The sequence below is a fragment of the Galeopterus variegatus genome, unplaced genomic scaffold, assembly GCF_000696425.1.
Source record: "Galeopterus variegatus unplaced genomic scaffold, G_variegatus-3.0.2 Scaffold1112, whole genome shotgun sequence".
NCBI classification, from domain to species: Eukaryota; Metazoa; Chordata; class Mammalia; order Dermoptera; family Cynocephalidae; genus Galeopterus; species Galeopterus variegatus.
In genome coordinates this window covers 415,716-431,847 of record NW_007727223.1, presented here as the reverse complement: position 1 = coordinate 431,847, position 16,132 = coordinate 415,716, and the positions used below count along the sequence as shown (strand labels likewise).

The following is a 16,132-nucleotide window of genomic DNA, read 5'->3' as shown; positions in this document are numbered from 1 at the left end:
TATATATATATATATATATATATATATATATAAAACAATGGAATATTATTTGACCCTAAAAAAGAATGACATTTAGCCATTTGCCACAACATACAGGAGCGTGGAGGACATTAAGCTAAGTGAAATAAGTCAGACACAGAAAGAAAAATATTGCACCATCTCACTTAAATGTAGAATCTTAAAAATAAAAATTCCAATATACAGAGATAAAGAACAAAACAGTGGTTACCAGGGGTGGGGGCAGGGAATGGAGGAAATGGGGAGATTGTAGGTCAGAGAATACAAAGTACCAGATATGTGGGACAATAAGTCTCTTAGAGAGCTAATGTACCACATGAGGACTATAGGTAATAGAATTGGCACTGTATGTGGGTTTCCTGTTGAATGAGTAGATTTTAGCTGCTCTCACGACAAAAACAAATAGTAACTATTTGAGATGATGTATATGTTAGTTTGCTTCACTGTAGTAACCTTTTTCCTATCTATAAGTATCCTACAAAATCATGTTGTATGCCTTAAATATACAAAATAAAAAATTTTTAAAAATTCCTTCTCTTACTAGTATATTGTAAAAATTAAATAAGATAGATAATGTTTATCAAAGTCCTTTGGAAAATGCTACTCAACTGTAGAATTGTTATTAAATAATCCACAGGAAATAACAATTAGCATGTCTTGGTTGCTTAAGCAATTGAGAAATAAGTTAAAATTGACCTAGATCTGTCTCCTTTTTTACTATGCCAATTATACATGCCAGAACACTTCTCAAATGGGGGTAATACAGGGTACTTAGAAAAAGTTTGTAGAAAATTGAATTAAAAGATAATAAGAACCTGAATCCTTCTGTGAACTTTTTGAAGACCCCTCATACATCCCCTATGGAGGGAGTGTTTTGGGTTGTTATAGTGACAGGCACTAAGAAATCGTTATTATCAAAATATATTTCACAATAGAATACAATAGTCATTGAACTCAGCATGATTAGAGATATATAATTCCATGAACCCAATTTAAAAGATGACTTGAGAGTTATGGGAAATGGCAAACATAAAATCATTTTACAAGAAAGTTCAAAAACAAATGTTTGACAGCACTGCAGAGGAATTTTTTTTGTTTTTGGTTCCTAAAGGCAGAAGATGAGTTTGTGTACTGGCCAAGTCGAGAAGAATCCATGAACTGTGAGGCCTTTACTGTCACCCTTATCAGCAAAGACAGACTGTGCCTCTCTAATGAAGAACAAATTATCATCCATGACTTTATCCTTGAAGCTACACAGGTAACTAAACCTCAGTTCTCATTAACAGCCACACCTGGGTCCTGGATCATACTTGTAAGTAATAATGAAGTAATTTACCACCCTCAATATAGGCTCAGGCATTTGAGTATGACTTAATTTTAAATATGTACATTTTCCTCTTTCTTCCTTCAAATATTTGCTTTTTCCAGATGGCTAGATGAAATGTAACAGTTCCTCTGATTCAGCATGTATACAAATAGGTGTGTTGACCTAATTATAAAAACAACATACTAAAGCTCAGTATTTTCTTTGCCATCAGAAATGTAAGCTTTGCAATGTGTACCAAAAGTGTTAATTTTTTTTCTTAAGTAAACAACATTTTGATGTGTAATAACTGCCTTTGGGTGGGACGGATGGGGGGAAGGGGACTTTCTTATATTAGTAATTTAAATGATGATCCCCTAACCCCTTCCTTGCTTTTTAAAAAAAAATACATAAATAAGAAGATAGAGTAGGCTATAAAGTCTCTTATAACTTATCACTGCTTGAAATTTTTGCCTGAACAAAATGAGATTCTTCTGTTTCACTAGGATGATCTGCTTATTTTCTAAGGGCAGGCAGACCTCCCCAGTATTTTCTTCTTACCAGCTTCAGTTTGGTTAACCTGACATTGTTCAGAGTTATCTATGATAATGTGCCTACTCAGGATCAAGTTCTAGGTAGACTGTATAATATGAAATAAAGGATAGAATATGACTCATGTTGTATTGATTATAGGATGACTATGTCCTAGAAGTTCGGCACTTTCAGTGTCCCAAATGGCCTAACCCAGATGCCCCCATAAGCAGTACCTTTGAACTTATCAACGTCATCAAGGAAGAGGCCTTAACAAGGGATGGCCCCACCATTGTTCATGATGAGTATGTACCTGTTTTTTAATCTTAAAATTTGGACATTTTTCTTGTTGAATTGTTATAGTAGCAGAAAAGGAAGACAGAATTTAAAAGCCTACCCACCTCTCAGCTTATTTCTGATGAGTACATGTGCGAAGTGTTGGGGTTCTGTTTACATTTTAATATGTCAAACTCTTCCAAGGCTCTAGGTTCTTCTAGAGTGTTATGTTTTAGAAAATGAAAGCACTATATCTTACCCTACAAAGGTAGACTTGCATGCTTTTTAAGATTTTGTTTTAATAATAAATAAATTAATAATGTAATTAACTACTTACATTAATTAAATACTTACATTCATTTTAAAATCCTTACACTGAATTTCAGCAAACACTTGTTAGGGAAGGTACCTCTTAAAATATGGTTTAGTTGATTATAGGGATAAAGTTACTATTATTAATGATAATATATATACTTTATGATATGTTTGAAAGTTTATAGTACTGCCTTTTGGGATTTAAAGGTAAAGAATATGAATCTCCAAAAGAACAAGTTACTTGCTTGTGCCTGGTCTCAGAGCTTCTAAGTGTCAGAATAATTTTTAAACCCGGCCCTTCAAATAAGAAGGAAAGGGTCCTAGATATACCTTATGGTATGTATATGGATATGTGGAGTCAAACTTCATGGCTGGAATCAACCTGTAAGTCAGTTGTGTAACCCTGAATCATTTAGACTCTCACAAATCTGTAATCAATATGGAACCAATTATACATCCTCATTTCTACTTTAGTTCCAAGGTAGCTCCCTTGGTCAGCATATTCTCAATGCATCCATTATGTTCATTAAATTACCAACTACTCTAGTAGCATAAGATATTAATAAATTTGAAGGTAAAGTTTATTGTTAAGTCTTTTTTGTTTTCCTTGAACTAATGTTGTAACATGAAGCGTTAACATGTAACAAAGACTTGAGCCTAGGTCATCTCCTTTACCTCAAATCCTAGAACCCTCCTACTTAAAGTAAGCCATATTATTGGCTTCTTCCAAAGAGTTCTGTGGTCTTTCCTAGGAAATAGTGACTATTTCAAAATGTCAGACTGACTCTTAATTAGTAAGATTAAAAAATTAAGATTAGAAAAGTATTAGAGTTGAAGCAGTAATTAAATAACACACTAAGATCCCCAGAAATGTGACAATGCAGCAGTGGTTAAAGAGCACAGTCAGCTTCAAAATAAATGGGCAATTGCTATTGATCTATGAAACTTTATGGTATGCGGTTATAGCATAAAATTAGTGCTGCTTCTAAAGTTCTTCCCTCACAAATCTGGATCAGCTTTTCAAATGTGTTCTGGGTTTTACCAGCTCTTACCAGTTTAGGCCAGTTTCTAAAGTTTGCTGCCCAGTTCTGTGACTGATTTTGTTACGGTGGTACTCTGAGGAATTCTGTCCTGAAGTCAGTAATGCAGCTAATCTATTTAATGGTAAGGAAAGAGGGAAAGAAAAACAACACCAACAACCAGTTAAACACTAAACAGAACTGTTTGATTAAACTTATCTGTATTCAGCTTTGGGGTATATTTGTCTTACTTATTCAGTGATTTTTATGTCACATGCTGAATATGTCACCTCTGAAATTAATGAAATGTAGCTTGTTCTTAGGTCTAAATACAAAAAATGGAAATTAATTCTAAACCAGTGGCTCTAAAAATATCATATAAGTGAGCTGTGTTAAAAGCCACCTATAGAAATGTGTCAGTTCATTTATCTACCAACTGTGGGGGATAAGTTGATTCTGTAGAAAGTATTTTTCCACATTACTCAAGAACAACTTCAACATTTTTAAATGGTTTCTAGCTCTAGTGCAATACTCTGAACACCAGTTACTTTTCCATCTCCACCTTACTTTCTTTTCTTACCTCTAAACATCTCTTTCTGATGGCCTGTAAACTCCACAAATGCATCATGTCTACAACCAAACTCATCATGTGCCCTGCCTACTCCCACCCGTGGCACAGGCACAGCCCAAAGGCAAACTGCTTCATTCTCAGCATCTTATATTCACCTGTTTAGGACTATTCTGAAGAATAATTTCCTGTGCAAATACTTAATTATTCACTCTGGAGATATATCTCACCCTATTGGATATCGTAGTAGGCTAATTTCATTTAAGAGTTCTCAAAATGTGATCGAGGACCACTGGGGGAAGGGTGGTATCTCCAAGGCCTTTCCAGGAAGATTCAAGACATCAAAACTATTTCCACAATAACACAAAGATACATTCAGTCCTGAATGTATGATAGAGTTTTCCAGAGCTACGTGATATCATCACTGTCAAAACTAATAGAATGTGTGCTTGCGTGTTCTTTTACGAGGGTACTTCAAAAAGTTCATAGAAAAAATAGAATTAAAAGATAATACGAATCTTACCGTGAACTTTTTAAAGTGCCTTGTTTTGTAACATTTTCTCAGTTTTAATTTCTAATAATAACAAATATTGATAGATACAGCCCAAAGAAGCAAAAGCTGTTTGGAGATCCTCAATAATTTATTTTATTTTGGTCCTGAGATCAAAGGATCTGAAGACTACTGAGATATTCTATAAGAGGCAGAAATATATGGACTGCTTTCCATACTAACTGCTGCAAAGACACCCACAAATCATAACTAATTCAGTTATTTCTTTAAATCTTCAAAATTACCCCACTAGAAAATTAATTTTAGGATTCCCACCTTCACATAAGAGAAAACAGACATAGGGAAGTTAAGTAACTTGCCTAGGACCTGTGTAAACATATAGTTAGTGTCAGTGCAGGATCAGCTGTGTATTTTGTGGGGTACAATGTAAAATGAAAACTCAGTGCTCCTTGCTCAGAAATTATTAAGAATTAATAATCTCCAGATGGCAACAGGAAAGGAATAAACTAACTGCAGGACCCTTCTGAGTGCACTGGCCCATTGAGGCACAGGGCCCTATACAACTTCACAGGTGGCAAGCCAGGGAGCTGGCCCTGGTCATAGTCACATACATATCTGTCTAATCGCAGTGGTTAACACTGCCTTCCACAGTAAGCATTCCTGCACTCCTCTTCCTTGTTTCTTAAGAGCATGCTTTAATTTTTTTTCCTACTTTATTTTCTCATTCGCTGCCCAAGTTTTAATTTTTTAAAGCCCTGTGGAAGGCTTTTGTGTTGACATTTTTCCCCAGGATTGATACATATGTAAGCTTTAGTACTTGGTTTTCCTTCTTGCCCCACTAATTTCCAGGGGAAACTTCACTTTCTTCACAGTGACAGGGTTATAACTGGATATCACTCTTCGTTATGATTTTAAAACCACAGTCTTAAAAACAAAGCCAGGGGCCGGCCCGGTGGTGCACTGCTATAGTGCGCCGCTTGGGAAGCGCGGTGGCGCTCCCGCCGAGGGTTCGGATCCCACATACAGACTGGCCGCTCACTGGCTGAGCGAGGGGCGGGAGCAACACCGAGGGTTGCGTTCCCGTGGCCGGTCCCGGTCCGGTACGGGCGCGACACTGAGGGTTGCGATCTGTTGCCGGGCACGAAAAAAGACAAAAAAAAGGAAAAAAAAAAAAAAAACAAAGCTAAATAATTGTAAATAGTTATATGAAATGGTAAAAAAATATGATTAAATGGCTGTAGATACTATGCTTACTGACTATACAAGGAACCCAATGTGTTTTATAATGAATATAGGCAGAACACTTAAAAATCATTACTGTATATCAGGAATTTAAAGTACTTTGATTTCTTTTGTAATTCCTTTGAGACATAGGCAGGGAAAGATGAAAATACTTTTGGTTTTTTTCTTAACAGCACTAGTTAAACAAGCATTACTTTTAACATCTTTACAGCCTAATTGTGTAGGTGCTTCCTCTTAATTTAAGTGTTTTAAGAGTGTCTAATAGGAAAGGCAACCCAAGGAAAGGCCAGAGTAATCCCACATGGAGCGCACACTCTAAAACAAAGATACATGTTACCTGACTTGTCTATTTGACTGGCTTTAAAAAAGAGCCAAGGGCGGGGAAATAAGTTGCAGCGGGTGGGGGACTGGGATCCTGAGTCTAACTGTTTCACTAGAACATATTAAAGCAAAGGTTAAATTCTTCCCCTCCTGAACAAAATTAGTACAAATGATTTTTTTTTTAAATACCATGTTAAAATGAGGTCAACTCAGTACAATATAGAATCTGAGGAAAGACAACATGACGAACAAGAACCAAAAAACACAATGAATCAGAGTTAATAGAGCAATCACAATAGGATATTAAAATGATATGCTCAGATATCCAAAAGATTTTATGAAACAGGAACAAATTAGAGCCTAAAAATAGAAAAACATATATATATATATATATAATTTATGAAATTAAGAGACGGGCTAGTAGTGGAATGGAGAGCACTGAAATAAAACTAGGATATGGAAGCTAGATACAGAAGTTCTAACATATTATCTAAAAGATGATCCATGGGGAGATAAAAGATAAGTTAAAGAAGAAGTAATACTAGTAGAGGTTTCCTAAGAATTGAATAAGGAGTTGAGTTTTTAAACTGAATGATCAGCATACATTTGAACAGTAGCATTCAGAGAGAAGGTTTGAATGCCACAATTAACAAGCCTAATGTAATAGTGATATAGAGACATCTGCACCCAAGAGAGACTATATGAAGAGACCTATAGTCTCTTCAAACACAAGTGGTTTATTTATATAAACTGACCTTAAATAGAATTTCAATACTATTGAAATTCTATTCTATTAGAATAGAAATTCTATTCTAATTCAACAACCATATTTGTTCCCACATACAAGTAATTTCAATACGTTCCATACAAGGCCACATTCATTCATTACAGTGCATTAATATTAGAAAACAACAATGAAATAAGATCCCAAATCCTTATACCTAGAAACTGAAATCCTTACATCTAGAATTACCTAAAAATAATTCATGGGTTAAAAAGGTAAGTGAAACAGAAGTTGCAAAATATTTAAGAGGAAATGACAAAGAAGAGGACACTGGATTTCAAAATCTTGTGGGATAGAGACAAACTATTCTCAAAAAAATAAAAATAAAAAAAAAATAAAGTACAGCCTAAACTGCATTTATGAGTATTAGAGAAGAGATTATAAATAAACCAAGCTTTCAGCCTAAGAAACCAGAAAAAGAACCAGAATGCAAAAAATCATACAAGGAATTAAAAGATAAAGCAAACAGTAATAGAATGGAGACAGGGAGGAGAAAATAAAATTTAAGCAGTAAATAAAATTTTACAACTTTGGAATAAATAAAAGATACAACTTTGGAAAATGTGGTGTAGAAAAACTTAGAGAAGGCATGAAGTAACATTAGAAAGGCAAAAAAGTCTCCCATTTATCTGCAGTTATGTTAAAAACTTTGAGAATTGTTAATTTGCTTAGGTGTAATAATATTATGTTTATCCTTTTAAGTCCTTATTTTTTAGAGTTTTATACTAAAATAATTCTGAATAAAATATCTGGATTTGCTTCAAAATATATGGGGGAGGAAATAGAGATGAAACAAGAGCGTCCATAAGCTAGTGATTGTTGTAATTGAATGATGCCTACATGAAGGTTACTGTACTATTATACTTTTGTGTATGTTTAACATTTTCTACAGTAAAAAGCTAAAAATACAGATTATTTTAAAGGAAATAAAATAAACATTTGAGACTATTTATTTGCCACTCTATACTAATATATTTTTAAGCCTAGATAATGAGCATAATAAGATATTTACCAAACACATGGTATGTGCTCTCAGCCATTTACATGTATCAGCTCAAATTTAAGATCTAGTCTCACTCTGAGACCTTGTACAGTTATTTCATCTGAATGTGCCTTGTTTCTTCAACCTCAAATGGAGATAATAGTAGTACCCACAGTACAAACTGAATAAAAGAACAAGTTTTCCAACTGTAGGGTCCAAGTCCTGACCAAACCTACATTTGAACAATAACACATAGAAGATTTAATGCAACCTTTATTTAAACAAACAGGTCTGGCTGGTTAGCTCAGTTGGTTGGAGCATAACACCTGCTGATAACACTAGGGTCCAGGGTTTGATCCCTGTACCAGCTAGCTGCCAAAACAAACAAAGCTAGCACCAGAATGGAAAAGTATAGGCCAGTCTTACTTATTTGAATGTGGATACAAAAATGTAAATAAAATACTGTCTAATAATACCCAATATGTTATATTAAAAGTACTGCACATCATGAAAAAGTAAGACATCTGGTTAAACATCACCAAAAATCTATCAGTGAATTCAGTACATTATTAAAAAGATTTCGAAAAAAAGATATTATGGGCCGGCCCGGTGGCGCACTGCTACAGTGCACCACTTGGGAGCGCGGCGGCGCTCCCAACGAGGGTTCGGATCCCACATACAGACCGGTTCCCGCTCACTGGCTGGGCGAGGTGCGGGCGCAGCACTGAGGGTTGCGATCCCGTTGCCGGTCCCGGTCCGGTACGGGCGTGACACTGAGGGTTGCGATCCGTTGCCGGACACGAAAAAAGAAAAAAAGATATTAGAAAGCATAACACCCATTCATGAAAAGAAAACACCCTTAGCAAGCTAAAAATAGAAAGCATCCTCTTTACCTTGATAAGTGTTATTTACCAGAGGCGTACAGCAAATACTTTTATTTAATATTGAAAACGTAGAAGCTTGACCATTAAAGACATTAAATGATACATGCTCTCAGGGCTAGTACATAAAATTATTTCAGTTCTAGCCAACATAGTAAAAGTAAAAGATATAAGAAGTGTAAAAGTTGAAGGATACAAAACTGGTATTACTGGGATATAAAGACATGGCCAACTACCTAGAACATCCATAAATTATTAGAATTTCAACAGAGTTCTACTGTGTGACTGAAGTATTCTCATGCTGGGAGGAATATGAATAGGTAACAACGACTTGTGAAAGAAATATAGCAATGTCTTTAAAACTAAAAATGGGCATATTTGTGACCTAGCTCTTTTACTCATGGTACCCATGCTGATATGCACACGAACAAACATGCTAAATGTCCATCAGTAAGGAAATGCATAAATCTGGTATGCATACAGCAGATGAAATAATGAGCTGTACTGCATCTGATACACCTAAATCAGGAAGGCTATACCTAAACGTATAACAATTTTTACCTCTGGATAGGTCACCTCCAAAGTTAGAGTAGTGATTAAAAGGGATTGGGGTCTTATTTGGACTTTGGTAAAACGTGTACTATTTTAATCTCATACAAGAATTCATTCGGGAACTACATATTTAACAGTTTTTAAGAGACAATGGGCACAGAGCATCTGAACTCTAGTTTCATTTCTACCAGCACCACCAATGTGAACAAATTCATTTACTCGACCTGTTTTCTCATCACTGATATGGAAACTGTATTCTTACAGGTTCCTGTAAAATATGGAGTTGGCGATCTGAAAAAATCTAAGCCTTTTTTTGTGAAGGAAGGAGAACCATATTTGTTTTTCCAAGGATTTCATAGAATGTGCCTCTCATCTTAAAAGTTCCACTTCAGTGCCAAAAATAATTACTAAATATGAAACTAATTTTGAAAATTCTCTGACCTCATTTTGAGCCATATATTTCCATTCTCTATCCTTCATATTTTGCAAGTTTAATTTAGCTTTTGGGGATTATTTAAAAAAAATTTTTCAAAGCCCTTTACTACTTGCTACTTGTCCAATAGCCTGTCATTAAGGTTCTCTTACATCATTTTTCCTATTGGTACCACCCAACTCATCCCCAACACTACTCCTTCTATAACTCTCCCAAGTCTACTTTTGAACCTCAAGCTAAGTCTGATGAAACAGTTTGGGATATTTTGCATTCATAAACAAATGTCACCTTTATGCTAGCTTCCAAAGCCCTTCCCCAGTCCAGCATTTCATTCATTTTTATCTTCTAGAATAGATGTCAATATAATCTACTTAGTTTCTACGAAAATAAGTGATGGTAGTTTCATTCCAATATATTCAGTCTCTCAGTAAATCTGAAATTGCATCTTTTTTTTCTCTCCCCCAGGTATGGGGCAGTTTCAGCAGGAATGTTATGTGCCCTTACCACCCTATCCCAGCAACTGGAGAATGAAAATGCTGTGGATGTTTTCCAGGTTGCAAAAATGATCAATCTTATGAGGCCTGGAGTATTCACAGACATTGTAAGTAGTTTTCTTATTGGTAAATCTTTACAACTTCAATTGAAATTCAGACCCACAAAAACATTCAGTAAAATCCACATTCTTCATTTGGGGGGGGGTGGAGAATTCTTTCTTGTGGAATCTGTTTTCATGTGGAATTGCTTGATGTACCTCAACAAAACTTTCTAGTATTCAAAGGCAAAAAAAAAGAAAGAAAGAAAGAAAGAAACTCAGACTCATACTTTAGAGTAGTAGTTCTCAACTGGGAATGATTTTTCCCACCAGGAGACATTTGGCCATGACTGGAGAATTTTTTGGTGGTTATAACTGTGAAAGGAGAGAGGTACACTCATATCTAGAGGCCAGGGATGCTGCTAAACATTCCACCGTGCAGAAGATAGCCCTTGACAGCACAGAATGATCTAGCACAGAATGATCTGGCCCAAAATGTCAGAAGTGCTGAGGTTGAGAAACACTGTTTTAGAGCATAGTGTTGTCTAGTTATTAGATATGGATATTCCATTATCTTAATGAACCGTCAACATTGAGAACTGGCTCCAAGCTAACAGAGATAAAGGACATAAGGAACATGATTATAATCCTTGATTATAAAAGATTCAAATGATTTTTTTAAAGTTTTTTAGATAACATTTATGCTATTCCTGTTTTTTCTATTGTAATTTTTACAATTACATTTTTAATTGTGGTATTTCCACCTTAGATGAAATGACTAAGCTGTTCTTTGGCTCAAACTGTTTTCCTCTTGTTTTTCAGGAACAATACCAGTTTGTCTATAAAGCAATGCTCAGCTTGGTCAGCACTAAAGAAAATGGAAATGGTCCCACGACAGTGGACAAAAATGGTGCTGTTCTAATTGCAGATGAATCAGACCCTGCCGAGAGTATGGAGTCTTTAGTGTGACTGGAATCCTGAAAGGGCACTTAATTTGTAAACTTCTGAAGACTGAGAACTTTTTTGAGGCCTTTTTTGCCAGACTCTAGGTTATACAATAACCCAGTTACTTTTTTACACTGATAAAAGTTTTGATATTTATTTTTTGCCATTTTATGTCTTAATGGTATCCTACTGAGCATTTGCACCTCTGTTCATTTCACACAGTGAAACGCAGTTTTACCTAGTTTGCACTATATGATCAGTGTTACTGCCTATAATCTAATACTAAAGCAAACCCTAATATGACATTCCATGACGACATACATGCTACTTTTTAGTTCAGTATAGTGAAGGTCTTTGTTATGCCAGTGAATCTTGATTTTATTATTATTATTATTATTATTATTATTATTGCTGAAGCAGTTGCATTCTACTAGCAGGCAATGCTGTACTTTTCCTCCATCCTCTCCTATTTTTTTGTGGGCACTGTTCAATACTGTATGCCTTCTGTATTTTAATGGAGTGGATGAGCATTGTTTTCTTTTACAGAACAGCAGGCTATTGGGAGCTCCTAAGAAGGTCTATCAACATCATGGCCTTGAAACAGTTCCATTTATGATGGTTAACAGATTAGTTAAGAAATTAGAAGGCTTAAGAGTTGCTTCATGTGAACATCTCTTATTAGTTACAAAGTTATATTGAGTTTCAAAAAATTGTGTCAAAATAAAAGATAAGAAATTAGAAGGCTTAAGAGTTGCTTCATGTGAACATCTCTTATTAGTTACAATGTTATATTCACAGTTTCAAAAAATTGTGTCAAAATAAAAGATAACTCTGTATTACAGCTTTCACAGTAGCTATGTGGACAGTGTGTGTTATTCCATTTTGACTCTCTGAAATAGCTACCCCCTAAAACCAGGGCTATCTTTTACAATAGAGAGATGGCAATATTTTACACAACTCAGTTATACGACCCCTTTAGTACTCCCCATTAATGCTTGGTTTATGATATCATACCTCACAGTAGGAAGAATTAAAATTTTTGCAGGTGTGTAATTTTGAAACTAGTCCTCTAAAAATTCCCTATTATTCATATAGCAATCTAATAAAAACTACCTAGTTAACATTCTTCTCTTTCCGTTTTTTGCCAAATGTTTCATAAATAAATCTCTTAATTACATACATTCTTCTATTTAAGATTAAATTGAAAATACTGTATTAGCAAAAGTATTGGGACTATCTAAACTTCCACACATGGATAAATCTGATTTGGAGAGAGAAAATTAGAATTTTTAATAAAAGGTGATGTCTACATTTTCAAGTAATTTTTAAAAGAGGGAGACGGCTTTGGATGCTTTTGTGTAGTTTAGCCTTAAGGTAGACTTCAATAAAAGATGGTGATAGTCATTACAGAGTCCGAGGAAGTTATTCGGTCTAGCCTCTGGAGCCATTTTCACCCTGCAGTACACAATGGGAAAATTAACAGCATTAGTGAGAAATGTCAGCAGAGTTTGTTAGAACAATAAACTACTTACTAAGATGTGTTCGCTTTTGAGGGATACTTTCTGTCAGAAGTGAAATCATCACCAGAACTGGGCCTGTTAAGAAGAAAAAGGTTTTGTTTAATTTTTATGACAATAAACTTCAAAAAAAAGGCCACACTGGCTGCTATCATAGTATCCAGGTATGCATTAAAACACTAATGATGATCAGCACTGAGGCTCTATTTATCTTGAGTTGTCGTACTATGAAGTTTGTCAGAATGGTGCTGGAGGACCAAAGTCGCTTAAGAGAGAAAGTCTATAGGCCAAGTCCATGAGTTTCAGTGCACAGGCAGGTCAATAGAGTTTTCATGGACTACATAACTTACCAGGGTTAATTTTCATCTTTTCATCACATAGACTCAACAATACAGAATAGTCTGCTTTGCAAGGACTGTGTAGGCTAGTCTTGAGAACAGGTGTTCAAGTGAGCAAAGTTTGTTAGGCTGTATAGGATAGGTGACACAGACCCCTTTACAGCCTCTCTGCTCCCACCAGAGGTGACAGGAAGCTCTACATAACACAAAAAAAGCTTGAACATAGGAACACTACAACTGCCAGAAAGCTGAGGAGAATCAAGAAGAGAATGGTTTCAGATCATGGCAAGAGCTAGTTTTCTTAGTTAAGTGGGTTATTTTTAGTTGTACAGAACATTGAGATGATCTAACTCTTTTCAGTAGATGGCACAGTGGGCTTAGTATTCAGAAGTCATGTTCTAGTTGGGGTTCATGATCCCTCTGTCAGTAATTTTTCCTTAATAAAAGTAAACATTGGTTAGAAGACAAATAGCATGTATTCCCTTCTGTGCTATTTACAGAAGGCTCAATTCATGGAAATGCATACCCTCCAGTGCAGTTCTGTGACTGTCTCTTTCTTACAGGGGTATGAGAATCATGATAACAGAAAAAAAGTTGGTAAATATTATAGAAACAGTAAAGATGGTTTAGAAGTTCTCTGTGAGCAATTTGCATGTCTATAGCAGGCTTAAACCAAAGTCTACAGATCCTGACCCATTGAACTATGAGCAATTGCTATTTGCCTATCTTGCCATAGTGGTTCAAACACACTTCACTGAAGATACTTTATATTCAGCAGCTCCTCAGTTTCACCACAGAGTGTATCCTCCCTATTATTCGTTATTGGCAAAAATATACTTGCCAGAGGCAGCGGGTTTCAAAGACGGTGTTTTCTTTGAGACATAAGCACATTGCTTGAGAAAACAAGAACGTTATTATCACTTGCCCTCTGGGGGAAAGGAAATAGTTATTGCAAATTAATGTATGCTATTTTATAAATAAGCTGTTTGTGTGTATGAATTTTGCTCTAGGTAAACAGACACACACAGCATACAAAATTGCAATGATCAGACCAAATGGCCATGCTGGACATCAGAGAAAAAACACCTTGTTGCCATCAGGAGAACTCTTTCTTGCATCCTGTGGCCACACTACTTCTTTTATGTTAAAAAGTTAACTTCTGAATTTCAAGAATAAGATTATTTAATTGGTTTTCCTAACTTTTAAGCCTGTAACTTCTAGAGTCCATTTCAAATAGAAGAGTCCAGCAAGATGAAAAAGGGTTATGGTGTTCAAGGTCTGGCTGTGGGAGTTGTTAGCCCAGAGTGACATACTGAAATCAGTAAATAATCCTAATTATGTTATGATGACACAGCACACAACTGCCTTGTTATAAATTTTTTCTTAATTGCATACATACTATATTTAAAATTAAAATATAGATACCAGTTTACCAAAGATACATATTACTAATTCTAAGCAAAAAATAAAAGAAACCCAAACATCATAATTTAAGAAAAAATAATCAAAATGTAGTTTGTCTTAAGAATTTAGCAGTTATACTGGAAAATACATTTTCAACTCCTGTGTTCTAAAATTTATGTTCAAATGGTGCCAGTGAATTTTTATATGAAGGGAAAATGCCTGCTTTCTTTTTTTTTTTTTTTTCTTTCTTTTTAACAGCTGTAATTTCACTTAACCCTTTGCACTTTCCTTTAGTTGCCATTTAACATACACTATTGGCTTTACTTATCTCTGGAAAGAAGGCATGCTACAAATAGGAAGGAATTGTAATATTTGGACTCTTCTTTGTCTTAGCTGTTAAACTGTTTTTAGTATTTTTGTTAAATATTTGCAAAGGGAAGCATTTTCTACAGAGGATAATTAATTTCAAGAAAAATATCTTGAGTTTTAAGAAATAAACATCTCCAAAAAAGGAGACAGTCAATTTTATAAAATGTCGCAACTCTCCAACATTTGGGGTAGTGACTCCTTTTTTGTTAGGACATTTGAAACTAGCAAGCAGCCATCGTTTCTAAAGAATTCAGCCTTCACGTTGACCCATATTTCTTTTACTTCATTTTGAAATAGCTAAAATCATTAAAACTGTAAATATTTTGTTGCTTGGGTAAGCATCTTCTGGGAACTTTGTATCTATGGTATATAATCATAGAATTTTATATTTTCATATAAAGCTAATTTTTTTCTAGTTTCAACTCCGTCATAGTTTTTTTTTTTTTTTTTTTTTTTTGGGGGGGATATGTGAGTTCAACTTTCTGGGTTTTGAAGTAGCAAGAACCATCTTTGCATTCCAAAAGAATCCAACACGTGTTATTTCTTTGAGGCAGTGATTGTGAAAGTTGGGTTTTCTTTTTAATTCCATTGACCATTTGTGCAATAGGAATTAGACATAATTAGTCATCGAATACATTCATTGCATTGACTCATCTGGAAAAAGTGGTTTGTTTTTTTATTTGTTCAGGGTGGGGGAGGGATTTTGTAACCTGAAATTTTCCCCTTTTTTCTTCTGTTTAAAACTATATCAAATCATTCTATTATAGTGTTATTTAATATGTAAATTGTATTGCTAAAATAAAGTATGGTTTTTGATGTATTCATTAGTCTTGAGCATTACTATGAAAAATGTCTATATCTAATAAAATGAAGTCACTATCTCCCTTAACAGATCTCATTAATACCCACCAGCCCTCTGTCTTAGTTTTCATGGTAGTAAAATGAACATTAGTCATTTTTACATAGGCAGCAAACCAAAAAGAAGTGTCTGGGTTGACTTAATGTTCTTCCTCCTTTAAAGAGTAAACAGTGACAGAGTTTTACCAGCATATTGAATTAAACCTCATTCACTTTATGATGTGTTGCTAAGTTGTAAACAGAATTATTATCTTCTCCAGCATAATAGATTTGGAGCAACTTCTCCTTCTTAATATTTACTATGTAGGGTGAAGGATTTATCCTGGCAAGACTTTTGGAGAATCTATGTAATATATATATGATCAGTACAATTGCTACTACTTACAAGGAATTTTGATACTTCCAACCAAACAGGTACACAAATCCTGAATTT

General features: G+C 34.9%; 1 protein-coding gene across 1 annotated transcript; it reads left to right on the top strand.

The window, feature by feature from the left end:
* The first annotated feature begins 1,070 nt into the window (after nt 1-1,070).
* On the top strand, nt 1,071-15,661 carry PTPRG (protein tyrosine phosphatase, receptor type, G). The gene is made up of 5 exons (XM_008574860.1): nt 1,071-1,276; nt 2,015-2,157; nt 10,202-10,337; nt 11,091-11,859; nt 11,956-15,661. Exons 1-4 carry the CDS (start codon nt 1,172-1,174, stop codon nt 11,235-11,237), a joined length of 531 nt encoding a protein of 176 aa, XP_008573082.1. The 5' UTR covers nt 1,071-1,171; the 3' UTR covers nt 11,238-11,859; nt 11,956-15,661.
* Nucleotides 15,662-16,132: the final 471 nt, after the last annotated feature.

What these genes read in the sequence shown, in the direction of transcription:
- PTPRG (XM_008574860.1), top strand. Translation starts at nt 1,172, where the DNA reads ATGAACTGTGAGGCCTTTACTGTCACCCTTATCAGCAAAGACAGACTG. An exon ending in TTATCCTTGAAGCTACACAG is followed by an intron (nt 1,277 to 2,014) that starts GTAACTAAACCT and finishes TATTGATTATAG; the next exon opens with GATGACTATGTCCTAGAAGT. An exon ending in CTGGAGTATTCACAGACATT is followed by an intron (nt 10,338 to 11,090) that starts GTAAGTAGTTTT and finishes CTTGTTTTTCAG; the next exon opens with GAACAATACCAGTTTGTCTA.